This window comes from Aegilops tauschii, chromosome 2 (assembly GCF_002575655.3).
Source record: "Aegilops tauschii subsp. strangulata cultivar AL8/78 chromosome 2, Aet v6.0, whole genome shotgun sequence".
In the NCBI taxonomy this organism is placed as follows: Eukaryota; Viridiplantae; Streptophyta; class Magnoliopsida; order Poales; family Poaceae; genus Aegilops; species Aegilops tauschii.
Window position 1 is genome coordinate 68,756,079 of NC_053036.3, and position 19,371 is coordinate 68,775,449.

General features: G+C 43.2%; 1 protein-coding gene across 7 annotated transcripts; it reads left to right on the forward strand.

Annotated features, from left to right (window-relative positions):
- The first annotated feature begins 7,841 nt into the window (after positions 1 to 7,841).
- On the forward strand, positions 7,842 to 19,264 carry LOC109744761 (uncharacterized protein At4g17910). Of its 7 annotated transcripts, XM_073508002.1 has the most exons (20): positions 7,842 to 8,050; positions 8,404 to 8,460; positions 9,928 to 10,142; positions 10,671 to 10,912; positions 11,011 to 11,074; positions 11,170 to 11,203; positions 11,318 to 11,394; positions 11,610 to 11,740; positions 11,940 to 12,013; positions 12,140 to 12,215; positions 12,324 to 12,413; positions 14,191 to 14,264; positions 15,115 to 15,202; positions 15,531 to 15,657; positions 15,755 to 15,859; positions 17,177 to 17,300; positions 17,391 to 17,442; positions 17,917 to 17,961; positions 18,696 to 18,794; positions 18,938 to 19,264. In XM_073508002.1, exons 7-20 carry the CDS (start codon positions 11,391 to 11,393, stop codon positions 19,088 to 19,090), a joined length of 1,242 nt encoding a protein of 413 aa, XP_073364103.1. In that variant the 5' UTR covers positions 7,842 to 8,050; positions 8,404 to 8,460; positions 9,928 to 10,142; positions 10,671 to 10,912; positions 11,011 to 11,074; positions 11,170 to 11,203; positions 11,318 to 11,390; the 3' UTR covers positions 19,091 to 19,264. The 7 variants fall into 7 exon arrangements, with proteins under 7 accessions (XP_073364103.1, XP_073364102.1, XP_020159496.1 ...); XM_073508001.1 differs by lacking the exons at positions 9,928 to 10,142; positions 11,318 to 11,394 and adding an exon at positions 9,035 to 9,173 and having other exon boundaries at positions 7,899 to 8,050; positions 10,707 to 10,912; XM_020303907.4 differs by lacking the exon at positions 11,318 to 11,394 and having other exon boundaries at positions 7,899 to 8,050.
- The last annotated feature ends 107 nt before the right edge of the window (positions 19,265 to 19,371 follow it).

Below are 19,371 nucleotides of genomic sequence, written 5' to 3' on the forward strand. Positions count from 1 at the left end.
CTAATGCATGATATAGGCTCTAGGCACTTGTAGGAGTAGTTGCTATCAATTTTATTGAGCTTGGTTCACTTTTGTTTGAAGTTACTAAAAATTTCAGAAATTTTTCAGAGGAAGAAATATGCTTAGGAAAATGTTCCAAGGTGGTTCTTCAAGGAAGCAATGACCCAGGGTTGCAATGCGTGATGCTGACGATGAGCCACCAAGGGACGCTCCAGTGCGGCCGTGTGAATGGCCTTCAGAAAATTTTATGGATCGAGCGGGAATCAAGGAAGAATTTAACGCATATTTGCGTAACGCTGACCTTGTGAGCTTCGAGGCAGACAAATGCCGCCAGTACCACTATCTCACTAGTTCCTTTGTGAGGAGGCAAAAGGAAGACATTTTATTACCAGAGAGGAGGCAGATGAGTACGAGAGGAGGGCGGAGGCAGCTCGCCGCCACGCTGCAGCTCAGGAGGCGATAGCCTCCGCATCTCAGTACGACCCCGACTACAACTATGGATATCCGCCAGGCCATCCTTGGCAATGAACCAACTTAGGCCAAAAGCCTAAGCTTGGGGGAGTACGTATTTCTCACCGACATTACATTTATGTTCACACACTCATTGCTAGATGTCGGTGCTCATACTCTTTCACTGTAATATCCATGCTAGTTTATTTTCTTTTTCCTGCTTTCTTCTTGTGTGTTTGTTAAACCTTAATAAAAACAAAAAAGTTAGTGTAGCTTCTAGTTAGTTTACTTTTCTTGCTATAGTAGTAATAATTAAAAAGAAAACCCAAAAAGATTTCCCGTTCTTCTTTTGCTTGTTGGGAGCTTTCCCGTGTAAATAGTTTTATTTCTTTTCTTTTTCTTTGGGGGTCGATAGGAGAAGACCATAATTAAATTGTTGAAGTGGCTCTTACATGCATTATTGTTGATTTAACCAAGAGCACATATTGCCTTGTCTTCTCCTGTTTATTGAATGCTCGCAGATTCCAGCTTAGTCCAATGCACGTGCACTCTTAATACTATTCACATCGTTCGGTCATGCAAGTGAAGGGCAATTATGACGATATATGATGGACTGACTGAGATGAGAAAAGCTGGTATGAACTCGACCTCTCTTGTTTTTGTAAATATGATGAGTTCATCGTTCCCGATTCAGCTTATTATGAATAAACATGTTTGCAATGACAATTAGAGATCATAGTTGCTCGTGCCATGCTTGATTAGCTATGAGTTATAATGGTTTACCTTGCGTGCCAACATGCTATTAAAATGGTTGTGATGTGGTATAGTGGGGTGGTATCCTCCTTTGAATGATTTAAGTGACTTGACTTGGCACATGTTCACACATATAGTTGAAACAAATCAACATAGCCTTCACGATATTTATGTTCATGGTGGATTATATCCTACTCAAGCTTGCATCCAATGTTTATTAATTTTAATGCATGTTCATGACTGTTGTCGCTCTCTAGTTGGTCGCTTCCCAGGCTTTTGCTAGCCTTCACTTGTACTAAGCGGGAATACTGCTTGTGCATCCAATCCCTTAAACCCCAAAGTTATTCCATATGAGTCCACTATACCTTCCTATATGCGGTATCTACCTGCCGTTCCAAGTAAATTTGTATGTGCCAAACTCTAAACCTTCAAATAAACATTCTGTTTTGTATGCTCGAATAGTCATGTATCAACTAGGGCTGCCCTTATCTTCCATGCTTGGTGGGTTATTCTCAAGAGGAGTGGACTCCGCTCCTCACTCACGAGAAAATGGCTGGTCACCGGGATGCCCAGTCCCATGCTTTATGCAAACTAAATCAAAATAATTGCAAACAAAACTCCCCCTGGGACTGTTGCTAGTTGGAGGCACTCGTTGTTTCGAGCAAGCCATGGATTGATGCTTGTTGGTGGAGGGGGAGTATAAACTTTACCATTCTGTTTGGGAACCGCCTATAATGTGTGTAGCATGGAAGATATCGCCATCTCTTGGTTGTTATGTTGACAATGAAAGTATGCCGCTCAAAATATTATTTATCTCTATTTCAAAACCGAGCTCTGGCACCTCTACAAATCCCTGCTTCCCTCTGCGAGGGGCCTATCTATTTACTTTTATGTTGAGTCATCACCCTCTTATTAAAAAGCACTAGATGGAGAGCGCATCTGTCATTTGCATTCATTACTATTAATTTATATTGGGTATGACTATGATTGGATCTCTTTTACCATGAATTACAATGTTTAGCCAGTCCTTGATCTTTAAAAGTGCTCTGCATTTATGTTTTGCGGTCTCAGAAAGGGCTAGCGAGATACCATCTTGTTATATCATATTATGATTGTTTTGAGAAAGTGTTGTCATCCGAGATTTATTATTATGGCTCGCTAGTTGATTATGCCATTGATGTGAGTAAACATGAGACCTAAGAGTTATTGCAAATGTGGTTAGTCATAATCTTTGCTGAAAACTTGAATGTTGGCTTTACATATTTACAACAACAAGAGCAAACAGAGTTTGTAAAAGTTTTTCTTTATCACTTTCAGTTTGTCAACTGAATTGCTTGAGGACAAGCAAAGGTTTAAGCTTGGGGGAGTTGATACGTCTCCGTCTTATCTACTTTTCCAAACACTTTTGCCCTTGTTTTGGACTCTAACTTGCATGATTTGAATGGAACTAACCCGGACTGACGCTGTTTTCAGCAGACTTTCCATGGTGTTATTTATGTGCAGAAAAAAAGTTCTCGGAATGACCTGAAACTTCACGGAACGTCTATTTGGAAATAATAAAAAATCCTTGCAAAAGATGAAGACCAGGCGGCCCACACCCTAGCCACGAGGGTGGGGGCGCGCCTGCCCCCCTAGGGCGCGCCCCTACCTCGTGGGCCCCCTGGAGCTCCTCCGACCTCAACTCCAACTCTATATATTTGCTTTCGGGGAGAAAGAAAATCAGAGAGAAGGATTCATCGCGTTTTACGATACGGAGCCGCCGCCAAGCCCTAAAACCTCTCGGGAGGGCTGATCTGGAGTCCGTTCGGGGCTCCGGAGAGGGGAATCCGTCGCCATCGTCATCATCAACCATCCTCCATCACCAATTTCATGATGCTCACCGCCGTGCGTGAGTAATTCCATCGTAGGCTTGCTGGACGGTGATGGGTTAGATGAGATCTATCATGTAATCGAGTTAGTTTTGTTAGGGTTTGATCCCTAGTATCCACTATGTTCTAAGATTGATGTTGCTATGACTTTGCTATGCTTAATGCTTGTCACTAGGGCCCAAGTGCCATGATTTCAGATCTGAACCTATTATGTTTTCATGAATATATGTGAGTTCTTGATCCTATCTTGCAAGTCTATAGTCACCTACTATGTGTTATGATCCGGCAACCCCGTAGTGACAATAATCGGGACCACTCCCGGTGATGACCTTAGTTTGAGGATTTCATGTATTCACTATGTGTTAATGCTTTGTTCTGGTACTCTATTAAAAGGAGGCCTTAATATCCCTTAGTTTCCATTAGGACCCCGCTGCCACGGGAGGGTAGGACAAAAGATGTCATGCAAGTTCTTTTCCATAAGCATGTATGACTATATTCGGAATACATGCCTACATTACATTGATGAATTGGAGCTAGTTCTGTGTCACCCTATGTTATGACTGTTACATGATGAACCGCATCCGGCATAATTCTCCATCACCGATCCAATGCCTACGAGCTTTTCACATATTGTTCTTCGCTTATTTACTTTTCCGTTGCTACTGTTACAATCACTACAAAACACCAAAAATATTACTTTTGCTACCGTTACTTTTGTTACCATTACCACTACTATCATACTACTTTGCTACTAAATACTTTGCTGCAGATATTAAGTTATCCAGGTGTGGTTGAATTGACAACTCAACTGCTAATACTTGAGAATATTCTTTGGCTCCCCTTGTGTCGAATCAATAAATTTGGGTTGAATACTCTACCCTCGAAAACTGTTGCGATCCCCTATACTTGTGGGTTATCACAAACACACACTTAGACAGTTTTGCAAAGAGCTGGTGTTCTTTCAGCAGTCGCAACACTATTTGCAGATGGGCAATGTGCTCAGATAGAGATTTACTGAAGATTAAGATATCATCAAAGAAAACCAACACAAACTTTCTGAGATAAGGTCCAAAAATACTGTTCATGAGTGCTTGAAATGTTCCTGGTGCATTAGCAAGGCAAAAGGGCATTACTAAGAACTCATAGTGACCAAAGTAAGTTCTGAAGGCTGTTTTGGGTATGTCTTCTTCATGCATTCTTACTTGGTGATAGCCAGATCTGAGGTCTAACTTGGTGAAGTAAGTAGCTCCATGCAGTTCATCAAGTAGATCTTCAATGTCAGGTATTGGGAATTTATTTTTGATAGTAGCATCATTCAATTTTCTATAATCAATGCACATTCTCCAGGTGCCATCTTTTTTCATGACCAAGATTGCTGGGGAGGAATAAGGGCTTTCACTTGCTCTTATAATATTATCTCCGAGCATAGTATCAATTTGTCTTTCTAGCTCATTCTTTTGCATATGGGGCACTCTGTATGGCCTGGAATTAGGTGGTTTAGCTTGTTCTTTCAAGGGGATTTTATGATCATGAGCTCTCTTGGGAGGTAGGCCCTTTGATTCTTGGAAGACCTCAGGAAACTGTTGTATAACTTCTTCCACAGGTGGAGGAACAGTGATGTTGTCAGGTTTCTTCAGGGTGGTGTCTCTGATTAGTTGTAGCACATACCCAGTGGCTCCTGTTTAAAGAAGCTTATCCACTTCATCAGCTTCAATTGAGGTAGCATCAGCTAAAGTATCACAAGCCCTGATAGTGACAGGATTCAGTTTCTCCTTCATGACTGTAATCTGCCTAGGATTATAATGAAAGGAAACAGGGTTGTGCCTGGCCATCCAATCACTGCCTAGCACCATATCATGCCCAGGGAGATCCAATACTCTGAATTGTTGCTCAAATCTAGTGTTTCCTACTATAAAAGTGGTTGTAGGAACAAAAGAACCAGACCACAGTGTCCCTCCTCCTGCAACAGTGACAACTCTAGAAGTGTCCTTAAGAAATGTGCAAGTAGTGGATAGTGCAAATTGGAGACTGATGAAAGTGGAGTTACTGCCAGAATCCACCAAAGCTATGCCCTGTTTCCCCCCTATCTGCACCAGGATGGAAATGGTGTTTACATTGTCAGACTTCATAGCTTGTGCAGATATTGTCATGCAGTGTTCTTCAGTCTCTGGTTGTTCTTCTAGTTCAGGTTCATCTAAAACTTTTTGCTCTTTTTGTTGCTCAGTTGGCTCTTCACCGGTGAGGACATTTAAGACAGGTGCTAGTTTACATTTGTGCCCATGAAACCACACATCACCACATCTCCAGCATTTGCCTGGTTCTCTAGCTCTTTGATTAACTACCGCTGGCTTGGGTTCAGTGGCTTTGTCAGGTAGAACAGTGTGAATTTTCTGATAATTACCAAAGCTCTTGCCAGTGCTGGAATATGTGCTATAAGTCTTTTTCTCAGGTTGTCCCTTTTCCAAGTCTACTGCCAGCCAGTAAGCATCAGTCAGTGAGGAGGGCCTCAATGGCCGCACTTGAAACTTAATGTGAGAACGAAGTCCATTTACATAGCACCTGATAAACCAGCTTTCGTCCATTATGGGGTTCTCAGCTTGTACTTCTGCCATCAGCTCCTCAAACTGATATGTGTATTCAGACACTGTGAGTGAGCTTTGTTTCAGATTGGTAAACTTCTCTGTCAGGTCATAAGAGCTGGCTGATGAGAACCGTCGGAGAATTTCCTCGCAGAATTGTGCCCAGGATAGTTGCTTTTTGAGTATGCCCGATCGGCGTACCCAAACGTCTGCCTTTCCCACGATGTACAGTTGAGCCAAACTGACCTTGAACTCTGCTGGTGCACCTGCCATCTGGAAGTATTTCTCGCACTGCCGAATCCAACCGGCTGGGTTTTCACCATCAAAACGAGGGAAATCCATGCGAGGACCCTTGGTGATGCTCTTGAGGAACTGAGTTCGCATTTCTTGCTCGTACTGTTTTTGAAAATCCTCCCAACCTTGGCGCACTGCAAGTGGTTGAAAGTTATGGAAGCTGGGAGTGCGCGCAGTTTTGTAGGCTGCTGTTGGTGTGGCATTTCCAGAAGGAGCTTCAAGAGGAATGTTCGCCCCATAGCCAGGAGGAACAGAGGGCCTAGGAACCTGGATTGGTGGAAGGTTTGGTGGGATCTGTGCAGCAACCTGACGTGTTTTGGCCTGCTCCAGTGCCAGACGTTTCCGCAGTTCCTCTGTGAGTGGCCTGTCCTCTGGTGCGTTGGCTTCCTTGTGCGCTTGCTGCTGATCCGTAGCAGGCTGGCCCGGGTGTGTCGACGTTGACGCATCTGTAATTGGCAGGGATTTGAGCACATCTGCCATGGCTGCAAGCTGTGTGTTCAGAGACGAGACCGCTTTTTGGACTCCATCCATGACAGATACCATGGTGTCCTGCTTGAGGCCGATGCCGTGTACATCCTTGCGCAGATCATCCACTTCGCCTCTAAGTTCTGCGGTCTCTTCACGCTGCTGCAGAAATTCTCCTTTCATAGCCAAGAGCTCAGCTACCTCAGATTCGTCGAGGCTAGCCTTCCCACGCCCCATATTGGTGAAGTCGTTCAGAGGGGAATTTTACCTCCAGGACGAGTCGGGAACCAGATCTGAATGCTTACCCTGCCGCCGTCGAACGAGGTCGCCACCGGAACAGCACCGCACGCCGCACGACCTGGAATTTTACGGAGTGAGCGGTGTGCTCACACAACCAGCCGGGCTCGACGCGCTGCCGTCGAATGAGTCTACCGCCGCCTGCGCCGCCTACTCCGCCGCAAACGCCACCAACACCGCTGCTGCCGACGAGAAAGGGAGGGAAGGGTGGGAAATCACCGTCGCAGCTCCGATCTGTCGCGCCGCCGAGGAAAACCTACGCTCATGATACCAATTGTCACTCCTCGAGAGGGAATCGAGGGCGGAATCGAGCTAGAACACACAGATCTCACGCACATGAGGGGAAAGTAGCGGCTAGGGTTTGTATTACTGTAAGATATATGATTGTATCAGCGAGAATTCTTGAATAATGGCATGCCGCTTACAGACGGGGCCCGCTAGCTTTATAGCTCAGCCGGCAATGGGTGACAGCTACAGTAACGGAAAAGAAAAGCTACGGTTACAACGAAACGGTATAGTGATACGGCGAGCCTCGCGAGCCGTTGGATCGATGGCGATGACTGAGATCGTAGCTGTTCGTCAACTGAAGATGTAGAACACTTGTAACTGAAAGTGCAGGCCTGACACGCAACAACTCACGAAGAAGGCGGCGACGGCGAGTTGCGGTCAGTGCTTCTCGGCGGCGGCGGAGACTTGCACTTGGTGGTCCTCAACGCCGGCGGCCGGATCCATCCTAGAAAGGTGAGGCCCTCTCTCTCTCGCCCCTCTCTCCCTTCCCCTAGGGTTACGCGATCCGGGCCCGGGCGCCGCCGCTGCTTGTGCGCCACCGCGGGGGTTGCGCCGCCGCCGCTGCTTATGCGCTGCTGCGGGGGTAGCGCCGCCGCCGCCGCTGCTTGTGCGTGGCCGTGGGGTAGAAGGTGCAGGATGGGAGCAAGAGGGGGCGGCGGCAGCAGGGAAGGAAGGGCAGGCTAGGAGTAGCAAGGGCCGGTGAGGAGCAGCAGGAAGGTGCAGGAGAGGAGTGCAGCACGAGTCCATCCTTCCCCTGTGTTATGTTTGGGTCAAACAAGTGCAAGGGCATAATAGTCCTCTATTTTGTTCACTTATATTGTCTATTATTTCCAAAGTTTGTTTTTATGTTGAAAAGTGGCAACAAATCAAAGTCCAAACAAAAGAGTGTCATCAAATCAATTACAAAGTAAAGGGTGGCAAATTATCAACGTCCAAAAAAACCGGTGGCGAAAAATCAAATCCCCCGCGAAACCCTCACTTTCCCCCCATTGCTCGCCTCTCTCTTCCGTGCGCGGCGGCGGCGCATCTAGCAAATAGCAGAGAGGCCGGCGGGAGGTGAGTTCCTTCTCTACTCGTTCCCTATCTCCTCTGCTTCGTCTCGTGTGTGCCCGCCGGCCGTTGTGGAGGGTGTTCCTGGGCGATGTGCGCAAGGATTTCCGGCGGCGGCGCGGCTGGATCTCAAGGCCGGCGGCGGCTGGGGGCCTCAGGAGGCGCGCACTTGGCTGGATCTGAAGCCTGGCGGCGGTGCAGATGGATCTGAAGGCCGGCGACCGGGGGCTTCAGGAGGCGTGGCCGGCTGGTGACTGACGCATGCGCACTGCGTGTGTGTGTTCCATGCGTGCAGGGGGCTGGTGGATGCGTGCTCTCTGCTCATGTGTAGTGCTGATTGATTTAATTTTCTGGTGCAGGAAAGTTGAAGGCCACCGTCAGTACATCCAGCAGCAGCAGCACAACTACAATCTGAGGTTATTTCTCCCCTAAATCCTATTCTGTTTCTGTAGTGAAATATTTAACAGTGGAAAGTTGTACACATACGGTGTGCTATCGAATTCTTGTTCACACGTAGATGGACAGCGAGACAAAAGATAACATATTTTAGATGTAAATCTTGTACTGCATATTTTAGCTCTAAACCTTGTACTGCATATTATAGCTGAATCCTATACTGCATTGTAGATGGACAGAAAGACAAAGATGTTAATTTATGCGGCTGCGGCACAATGGTTTATCAACATGATAACATTGGTTGTTCAATCCAGAAAAAGAAAAATGGAGAGAAGCAATTACGTATGCCCCAATTGATGAGAGAGATAGGATGAGAAGAGAGTATTTTGACAACAAAATATGGAAGAATGACACAACTTGTGTCAACATGCTTAGGCTTCGGAGAGAACCTTTCTTTAGGTTTTGTCAACTCTTTAGGGATCGCAACTTGCTAAAGGACACAATACATTTGACTATTGAGCAACAAGTAGCAATGTTCTTGCATACCGTTGGGCACAACATTAGAAATAGGGTAATTGGTGCCAATTTTGGTAGATCCGGTGAAGTCGTGAGCCGTTACTTCCAAAGGGTACTTCATGCCATTGGCGAGCTTCGAGATGACCTTATTAGGAAGCCTTCATTGGAGACCCAAACCAAAGTAGAAGGAAACTACCGGTGGGATCCATACTTTAAGGTATGAGACCAATTGACAACTACATTATGTCATTGTAGGCATTAATTTGTTTAGATCCTAATTTTTCGGTTTTTGTTTTCACCAAATAGGATTGTTTGACCCAAACTGAAACAATTCAGTAGTTAGTAACATTTCTGAAAATTACTGCTCCAGATGCCACATGGATTCAGAAGAATGGATCCAAACTGAAACAATTCAGTAGTAAGTAGTAACATTCCTAGACAGGACTCATCACTAGTAATGCATTACAATTTACAGAGGAGCCCAGCAAGCCTTAATTCGTAACGAGAAGTACTGGCAGGTGGCAGCACGACGAGCAATGAATATAATCAGTAAACAGAAATTGCGGAAGAGGCAGAAATCTTATCAAACGTACCTCAAATCGGGCTGGGCGGCTGGCTGCGTGCCTTCTGCAGCTGCACAACGCCGCGCGCCGGGCGTCGACTGCCGAGTGCGGTCTGGGCGGCTGCCGGCTGGTCGCGGTGGCGCACGGCAGGGGCGGGGCGGGGTGGGTAGAGTCGACGGCGAGGCATGGGACCAGGTGGCGAGATCGGCGGGAGCGCAGAGCAGTCGCGAGGGGAATCGGGGACGCAGCGGCTGTCCTGGCCGCTGCCGCGGCTGTGTGACGAGTCGACTCGAGGCTGTGTTTGCTGGGCTTTTTTTTTGTTTTTCTTTCCTTCCAGCCCATCCCCTGATCTCTCTTATGGGCTATGGTCTCTCACACACGATGCGAAATTTTGAATGCTGCTTGCAGGCGCTTGACAAGACCCGGTTAGGAGGAAAGGCCATGAGCAAGAATTCCAGTGTCTCTACGTTCAGCTTTATCCACAAACTAACACAACGCACTGGCTTAGGTAATTGTCAAAATATGTTGGCGTCACATGGCCTTTGCGTGCGGTTCACTATTTTGAAAAGAACAAAAATACAACAAAAGATCAAACGTGAGCCAGCCGCCCAACCCGATTTGAGGTATGTTTGATAAGATTTCTGCCTCTTCCGCAATTTCTGTTTACTGATTATATTCATTGCTCGTCGTGCTGCCACCTGCCAGTACTTCTCGTTACGAATTAAGGCTTGCTGGGCTCCTCTGTAAATATGAGTCCTGTCTAGGAATGTTACTACTTACTACTGAATTGTTTCAGTTTGGATCCATTTTTCTGAATCCATGTGGCATCTGGAGCTGTAATTTTCAGAAATGTTACTAACTACTGAATTGTTTCAGTTTGGGTCAAACAATCGATACATTGTTCTCATTTTCTGAATCAGTAAATTTCGTTGTCATATTGAAGAACATAATGTCAACTAGGACCACATGATTACATATATGTATAAAATGTGGAAGAATGAACACATGCACATAGTCTTCTTTGAACTTTTCAAGGCATGTAGGTTTTTTCTTATGCAAAATCAAGATTTATTTGAATTTTTTTTCTAAGATCATATTGATCAACTTCTATTGTGCTATTGGCATATCATATCTATCGTAATTTTTTTAAGCTGGACCACCCTGTTTCAAAATCTTTGATCCGCCAGCCAGCCGCTGCTGCCACCACCGTCAGAGGCAGAGTCTTGGCTTCCATCCGTCCTCCTGCGGCCTTCTAGCCGCTGCCACCACCTGCGGCCACCAACCTCTCTCCTGCACGCAGGGGGTCCCACAGCAACTGAACCACCTCTCGCAGTCCAACAATGGAGGGTCTCCTCGACAGGCCCCTGAACCCGAACAAGCTTCTTAAGGAGCAGTGAGTGCAAAGTTCAAACCCTACCTGCGTTCGCACCACTTTATTCTCGCCCGTACTGCTCTGCTAACTTGTAGGTATTCTCCCCCTTCATGACGCAGATTCGTGAGCAACCTGACGGGTTCATCCCTTCTGGAGATCGCGGCGCTCTCCACTATCGTGCCGGTGACTGATCAGTCTCTCTCCCTTAGATTCCCAATATTTCTGTATCTATATATGCACGTCAGGGTTGTGGTTTGATTTGTTTTTTTGGTTTGCAGGTAGTGGTGGTTTTAAGGAAATGGAGCAGCAGAGGTCAGTTGGTTAGATATACTGTAATTTTTCATAACCATTTCTATCTTTTCATGTAAATGTATAATGTTTTTGTGCAACAAGTGTGCAAGTGAGATACAGCTCATCACTGTGTAGGTATTATGACTGGAAAGTGGAATCGCAGTTGCCAGTATGCTGCAGTTTTGCACATTTAGCGTTTTGATCATAAATGTGTATGTTCTGATATTCAACGATCCAGCTAGCATGTCCAATACTTTAAACTTGTGCTGACCAATCTGATGCTAGCTATGTCATGGCATCCTTCTCAGTTTTTCCATGTTTTTTACCCTGATGTAGTCATTGTTATCAATAATAGAAACTTCTTTATTTTCATGCATGGAGTAGATCTGACAGAGATTTCTACTTCCTTGTTTTTATCTTATTATAGATAATATTAGGAGGGATTCAGTGAAGAAAAATGATGATGCTCTTGCTGATCATAAAGATGGAGTGTATTACTTTTCAGCGTTGGTTATAGATTGTCTCACTGTTGTATTGCCTATACTTCTGATTTTCACGGCAAGTACCCTCTTCATTGCATTTTAATATGCATACATGATGAAATTGTTAAACGGCATAAATCAGGGAACGTGCAAAGCACAAGCCTATACTGAAGTACTGAACTATTCAGTTGTCATCTACCAATCTTTGGCTGAGCTTTAACATTTTTTAACTCATGATGAAGTGAATCTGTGGTTATTCCTTTGGTTTGTTGCAGATCTTAGCTGAGTGGGCTTATATTTGTGCAATTTCTCTTGTAGTTGTGATATCTATCTACATCTTGCTTAAAAGGTATTTGGTATTTAGTTATTACTCCAATTTTTGTTACCTTGTTTTTGCTGCTCTAATTCCCTTCTGATTTCTTTTCGTGACACACTACCCTTGGTGATCTGGAGTTATATGACACTGCACTTTCAGGTCTCAGTCTCATCTCAAGGCTCAACAACATCTGCCTTCTCTTAGGGCAGACATATCTTCTTACCGAGTGTCAGTGGTATGCACAAGTTTATTGATTATATAAGTAACACATTATTGCTCCTTCACCAGTACTAGAGATGGAGCAGTACTACTGCAGTATTAATGGTGATTGTGCTCTTTGTAGGTTTTAGTGACATGCTTGTCCATATTGGCAGTGGATTTCAAAATCTTTCCTAGACGGTATGCAAAGGCTGAAACATATGGTAGTGGCATTGTAAGTTAATTCGTCCAGACATTTTCTTTAGTTTATCTTTTGTTTTTACATGTTCCGCTCCTTACTTTCGTCATGAAGGCCAATTAAATAGCCAAAGGTTGTTTACATGGTGTGTAGCCCCCATGATGGCCTAGTTTTATAATCATCATCATTAAGAATTGCACAAAATCATGAACTAGTTGTGCAAAAAGTGACAGCAGCTGCAAATGTGCATATTATTTGGATTGCAAAGGATCAACGGCTTCATTAGATTGGTTAAATGAAATCCATTTGTCAGTCATGGACTCCTCTGGTGCATGAAGTAGAGATGTATCTGCACATTAGGGGCTGGAGTGGGTTGTGTTACCGGTAATGCCTCCTGCTGCTTCACAGCCACTGCTCCTCCTTCAGCGCACAGTATCGCTGCCCATCCTGCTGTGCACATGGAAGTAAACTCATGGCACGTTGAGCTAGTAATCAATACAAAGCTGGCCCTGTGATCCTCACGGTTTTGTTGCAGTGTAAACATTCCTTATTCATCTCCTGGCCCGAACTCTTCATGCCCTAACTGATCTCCTGGCTTCCATGCAAATCGTTGCTCACATATATCTTTGCTTGGCTGGTCTATACTCATAATCTCATACATTGGATCAGCACAATGCAATCTCGTGCTAGGAAACTCCACCGGCTGCGCTCAGCAGTGCCACCGCCGCTGCCGCTGACTTCATCCCTGGTGCATATTCTTGGAGTCTGTTTTGCAATCAGAACTGTAGCTTGCAAATATTGCACACGCTAAACTCTTGTTTCGTGTTTGTGCGCACACATAGAACCAGATTGTTTGAGTCAATCTCCACACATGCATGGCCTGGATTCTTCCAGCTGGGCTCAACAACGTCACTACAGAGGACTCTGCCGCCATTTGTATGCCTTCTGCTTCTCCTAGCATCATCTCATCTATCTGCTCTGCTACCGCTGCTTCTAGTTGCACCTTTGATGATGTTATCCCTGTATGCACTGCCGTTCCTCCTCTTGTGCTTGCCTCCTCCGTGTGCTTGACTGTGTCGGCTTCTTGTGACACCTCTACAATTGCTTCTTGCTCCGTGTCATTGCCATGGTTGTATATGTTCAGCACTGACTCTATCTGATGTGGCGCTGGATAATATGTCAACTCAATACCGATTGACAACAGCCGTCGTAGATTGACTTGCAACTTTGTAACTCCCGAAATCTGGTGCTTTACCATGTCTAACCATACTTGATGAAGGCCACAATCCTTAACTTTGCTGGAAAATTCAAACCTTGTTTACCTGTTGCTGCAAGCCCTGCGGCAGTATGACTACCCTGGTCTAGGTTGCTGACCTGCCGGTCGAATGCGATTTACGATGTCCACATCACTTAATAGTCATCTTTGTGGTTGTCCAATTTTCATGCCTTTCGCCTGTATGATTAGGTCATCAACTACTGTTCATCATTGCTTATTTTTTGTTCTTCTGGAATTGACACAAGTTTCTTGTTTACAAATATGCCTTGCTTCCATTTTTTCGTCATCAATCTATTATTTATTACTCCCTCCGTCCCAAAATTCTTGTCTTAGATTTGTCTAAATACGGATGTATCAAGTCACGTTTTAGTATTAGGTACATCCGTATCTAGACAAATCTAAGACAAGAATTTTGAGACGGAGGGAGTAGTTATTAATGTAAAGGTTCTCGACCCGTGCTTCCCTTCGTGTAATTTGAATCATGTTTGCCTTTATTTCTGAAAGATCAGAAATCTGATCTCTCTTCCGACATAACAGATGGATCTCGGAGTAGGGTCTTTTGTAGTGGCTAACGCACTGGTGTCTAGACAAGCACGAAACATAACCTCAATGTAAGTGCTTAAATGATCTCATTTGTCTTAAAGAAAATATTTTAGGGCTTAATAAATATATATATTTGGATTCAACATGATGCTAAGGGTTCTCATCTAGTTAAGTCGGAAGTAACTTACATGAATACTGAAACTAAAAGGCAAACTCTGTGAACAAGTATATTCTGTATTCTGCAAAAGTGAATCCTACTTTTTCTATCATAATAATTATTAGTCAATAGTCATAGTGTTAGATACTGTCGTCCTTCGGGCTTTATGTCAAAATGTTCTCACTACATAAGTTGTTTTTTGTAGATACTCTAAAGAACTAATGTTTATTTATGTTGACTGTTTTTACTGGGCATAGGAGCTTGTAGGAACCTAGAAGTTTCAACTTCACCACGTACATTATGGTGTGCTGAGTTTTTTTTTTGCCCTTTTTAAATTGAGATACAAAGTATTACAATTCTGCATGCAAATATTAGCTTTGTCAGTTCATTGATAAATGAAGAAAATTATAATTATTAGTAGTATTCAGGATAAAATGAGTGGTTCATCTCTTCTTTCAAATAAGATCTGTCCTGCAACTTTTGCATCTTTTCTATTTGCATGTAGGTGGCATTCCTGTGTTAATCGCTTCTTGTTAGGTTGTTCTCCAAGTAGCTTTCTGACTTAGTATATTCCTCATACTGACAAATGATCCCGTGTTTGTCCAGTATCATTGCAAAAATGCAGTTACTTTGGCAGAATCATTCTTTGAATTTTTAATTTTCTTGGGAAGATATCTGTAGTTTCTGACCGATAGATCTGCCAATAGGCACTATTCAATAGCATAAGTATTCTATCTCATAGTGCACCTTCTGTTTTTTAGGAGATGGAAGGCAGCACTGAGGTCCATAAGTCCTCTAGGATTTCTTGGCTTTGCTCGTCTTATCTCTACATCAGGTGTTGATTATCAGGTACTTTTCTTGTGCCAATTACTTATATTACGCATCCGTCAGAATTTATCATATAATGCCATCCGTGCAGACTTGCTAACCTTTTCTTGTGTTTTCCTGTCCCTGTCTATTTTCATATTCTCACTTCCTTCATTTCTAGATACTGAAACCTGTATTAAGCAGAATTAGATATAATAGCTACTATAGCATGTGCAGTCCTGCGTAGTAATGAAAGTGGGGTTGATTGGATTTCAGTTTGCAATGCATAATCTAAGGTTATTTACTCCATTTTTTCTATATTAGAATGCTGTCTTTTCTGAAGAGGTATGTTCTGTTTGTTACCTTGTAGGTGCATGTAGGAGAATATGGTGTCCATTGGAACTTCTTTTTCACCCTTGCAGCAGTTTCTATCCTTACATCCATTATCAGGATTCATCCTAAATATTGCGGGATAGTTGGTATGCTTGTTCTTGCAGGTACTAATGGTTCTAGTCTTACAGTTTGGTTAGAAGGGTTTAGAGGTGCTACAGTTCTCCTTTTCAGTAGATAAATTGCTCTTATTTATTTTTACAGGATACCAGGTGTGGCTAAATTTTGGGTTGAATGAGTATCTCACATCTGATGAGAGAAGTGCTGATATCATTGGCCAGAATAAGGAAGGCGTGTATAGCATATTTGGTAAAAATATCTATGTGTACATGAATTTTTTGTCATTTTTTTGCTTAAGATGCTGAGGAACAGAGGTGTAGAGCCGTCCAAGCTTGGTTTTTGTTTGTTTGACAAAATAACATTGCTGGTCCAGATTTGTACAGAAAGCTCAGTGAACAAATATGTGTTATACTGGGTTTACCAGCTCATGATTAAAACCAAATGAATCACCACATTGAGCCCACACCTGTCCTTTCTCACTAATCCTGATATTGTGCTTGAAGATGTTGCAAAATGCAGAGTGTAAGCTCACAGCACTTCAGTTTTCTTCTGTCGCCCCACATCGTCAATTGCTTCCAATGCTAACGAAGGATATAGAGAGTAGCATAGCTTTTTGTTTGAAACATAATCATTACCGACAAGCAACAAAGTCCAACAAATACCAGAAAACACTATCAATTTGATTTTGTTTTACTTTACCAATCATGCTGATCATCTTGGCAAAATAAATCCCCAGAAGTCAAAACGGCTTGGAATTTGCTTCATTCCCTCCCAAGATTGTTAGCACACGCGCTTTATAGGTTGATATTTTGCATATGCGTCTCTCTAATGTTTTCTCTTCCTACATGTGCACCTATGTGCGCGATAAACTTAACAGGGCTCTGCTCATCGCCATCACTGGTGCTATCTTCTCTCCATCGCCACCGCCTCCTCGTCTCTCTTGTCTAGCTGAAGCTCTCCTCTGTCATGAGTTCTCTTCTGCCAAAGCTCGCTTTTGGCAACAACAGCGCTTACGTTTCCTTGGTTAGGGATGGCTTCACACCCCCCTCACTCCTGGTTGCAATAAGAGTTCTGGGCACCGGTAGGTCTGGCTAGGCGGTATGAGGAGAGTGTTAGGTTCAACAGGGTTGCAACGGCAGTGCGTCGTTACGTTTGATGATGTGATGAGGCACAACAGGAGGTGGCAGCGGAAGCCATGGTTAAGGTTGTAGATGCAGAGTACTGGGCCCAAATGTGATGGAGAAGAAGCACCTGGGTCCATGTTAAGCCTAATGAACACCCAGGTGTGCCATGATTGCAACAAAGACGTGCATGCTCGAAACTGAGCACACATGTGTCTAAATGTGAGCACTAAAATTTGAACCCTGTTGGGTGGAGTCATGTACCCACAACTCCTTCATCCCAGGAAGAGCTCGCTCTCTTTCTATCATTCTTTTTTGTTTTGCTGAACTTTAATATGGTGATTATCTGTTGTTACTTATCAAGGTCACTTTATATCTGAATATTCAGCATCGTAGATTTCCAGGCACCACATTATGCGATCTAATGAACTCCCTCTTTCCACAGGATACTGGGGTATGTACCTGATTGGTGTATCTCTGGGTTACTTTTTGTTTCATAACCTTAGTTCAAAAGGAAAGACCAGGAGCACTCAAGTGGTAAAAGTCTGGGTTCTCGCGGCATCATTTTGGTAGGAAGCAATGATAACATGAACACCTATGAATAAGAGTTCTAATGTTTCTTGGTTGTTAACATTTTCTCCGATGGTGCATGTTCATAGGATTTTGGCGATCATTCTTGACAGCTATGTTGAAAGAGTTTCTCGACGAATGGTAGGGTACTAACTACCTACATGCTTGGTTTTGTTTACACTGACACTAAAAATGCAAACTCATCTTTGAAGAATTTTTGTGATAGCCATGCAATGTAGCAGCAACCTATGGTATATAGAACACAGTACTGTGCTCTTAGTATCTCAATGGACATGTTATGTTTAAACATGATTAAATGTAGGAGTATGACATATATTTTTCATAGTATTTACGTTTGGCCTAAGTAAATCTGAAGTAAGAACATTTGTTGCATTTGTTGAAATTTAAATCTTCCACTCATGCAATGCGATTCTTCCAACATGAATGGATATGTGGAGAAACTAGCTTCCCAAATCATTATTTTTTTAGTGAAAGGAAATGCTACAGTTACTACAAACTAGTTTTACACTCGAAATTGGGACAAAGTAACTCCAGCAACTTATCTTTCCTCTTTTACTTTCTGGAGCAAAATGATTCAAGCATTTCATTTTGCAGTGTAACTTCGCCTATGTTATGCTTGTGTTTGGCCAGAATTTTCAGGTATTTATTTCCTTTCTCGCTTTTATAAACTTATATAGCATGCGTTCATTGTCAGATTAGGACATCCAGAAGACAAGAATAATATGTAGTACTTTAATTGATAGTACCTTTGTTACCCAATTGTGGGCTCTAAAAGCGCAAGGATAGTGTTTATTGCATAGTTTCATCTTCTCTAATGAGGATAACATTCAAATTTCAACTGAAAATAATGTGCACCAGCTGCAACATAGCTGAAAATAATGTGCACTAGCTGAAAAATGAGGTTTGAAAGTTTAGCTTTACCCTTTGTACTTATAGTTCACCAACTGGTTTTAATATTTTAATGATGGTCTGAATCTGATATTAGAGCCTGGAAACTGGAAAGATGCACACACTTCTCATCTTCGAATGCATGCTACTTAGTTACATTCTCTTTCTGGGATCATGAAGAAGTACCATGTAAATATATTTTGAAGAAGAGTTTTACTGAGCAAATGCATTATGCGGGGCACAACCATCCGGGTTACTAAAAGGGGCAAACACTAAAGGAAAAGCAGCAAATTACCTAAAGCTAGAGGGTGCCACCAAGCCCTTTAGCTCCAGCCGCAACTAAATATACCTGTTGTGGTGTTGCCTGAAGGGTCTAACAACACTTGAGCCTGCTAGTACTTACCGATTGTATTGTTACTAGGTACGAAATTGCTAAAAAAATGTTCAGGCTCCACTATTCATGATGGGTATTGTTATAATGACAGGTTATATCTATTCTCACACTAGCGGGGTCCATTTCACATGACAAGAATTTGGTTCTTGAGGAAGCATTCAATCAAAATATGCTTGGGGTATTCATTGTGGTAAGATCATGATTCGTTATTCTTATTGCTGATGCCAAAATGGGAACTTATGACTAATAGGACCGAATCGTCAAATTTTAGCAGATATATGTACCTCTTTAAGCGGCCAGTGTAAAGAAACTGACATTTACATTCTCTTGCAGGCAAATATCCTAACTGGTCTAGTAAATCTCTCAGTTGACACGCTTTCGGCCTCTCCCCTCGCTGCCTTCATGATTTTGGTAGCGTACACCTTTACTTTGTGCATGCTTGCTGGTCTTGCTCAGTTTTCTGGTGTTAGGATAAAATTTTGGTGAATATGGATTTTGTCTGGTACTGTACTTTGTATGTATGGAGTATTTAATCTTGATTTTGAGGAAGACACGTTTGTGTATTAAAACCGAGCCCTTAGAGCTCATATGTGGTCAATTACCAAGGCCCTACCCATTGCAGGTGGTATATGAATCGAGGTGAGTGTTGTTTATTCACACAGTACTCGTGAGATCCAATCTAATAAAGAGAATAATCCTTAAATGTTCCACTTTGTTGCAAATTGAGCAAACCCATCACTAAACTTGTTACTGTATTATTGTTCACT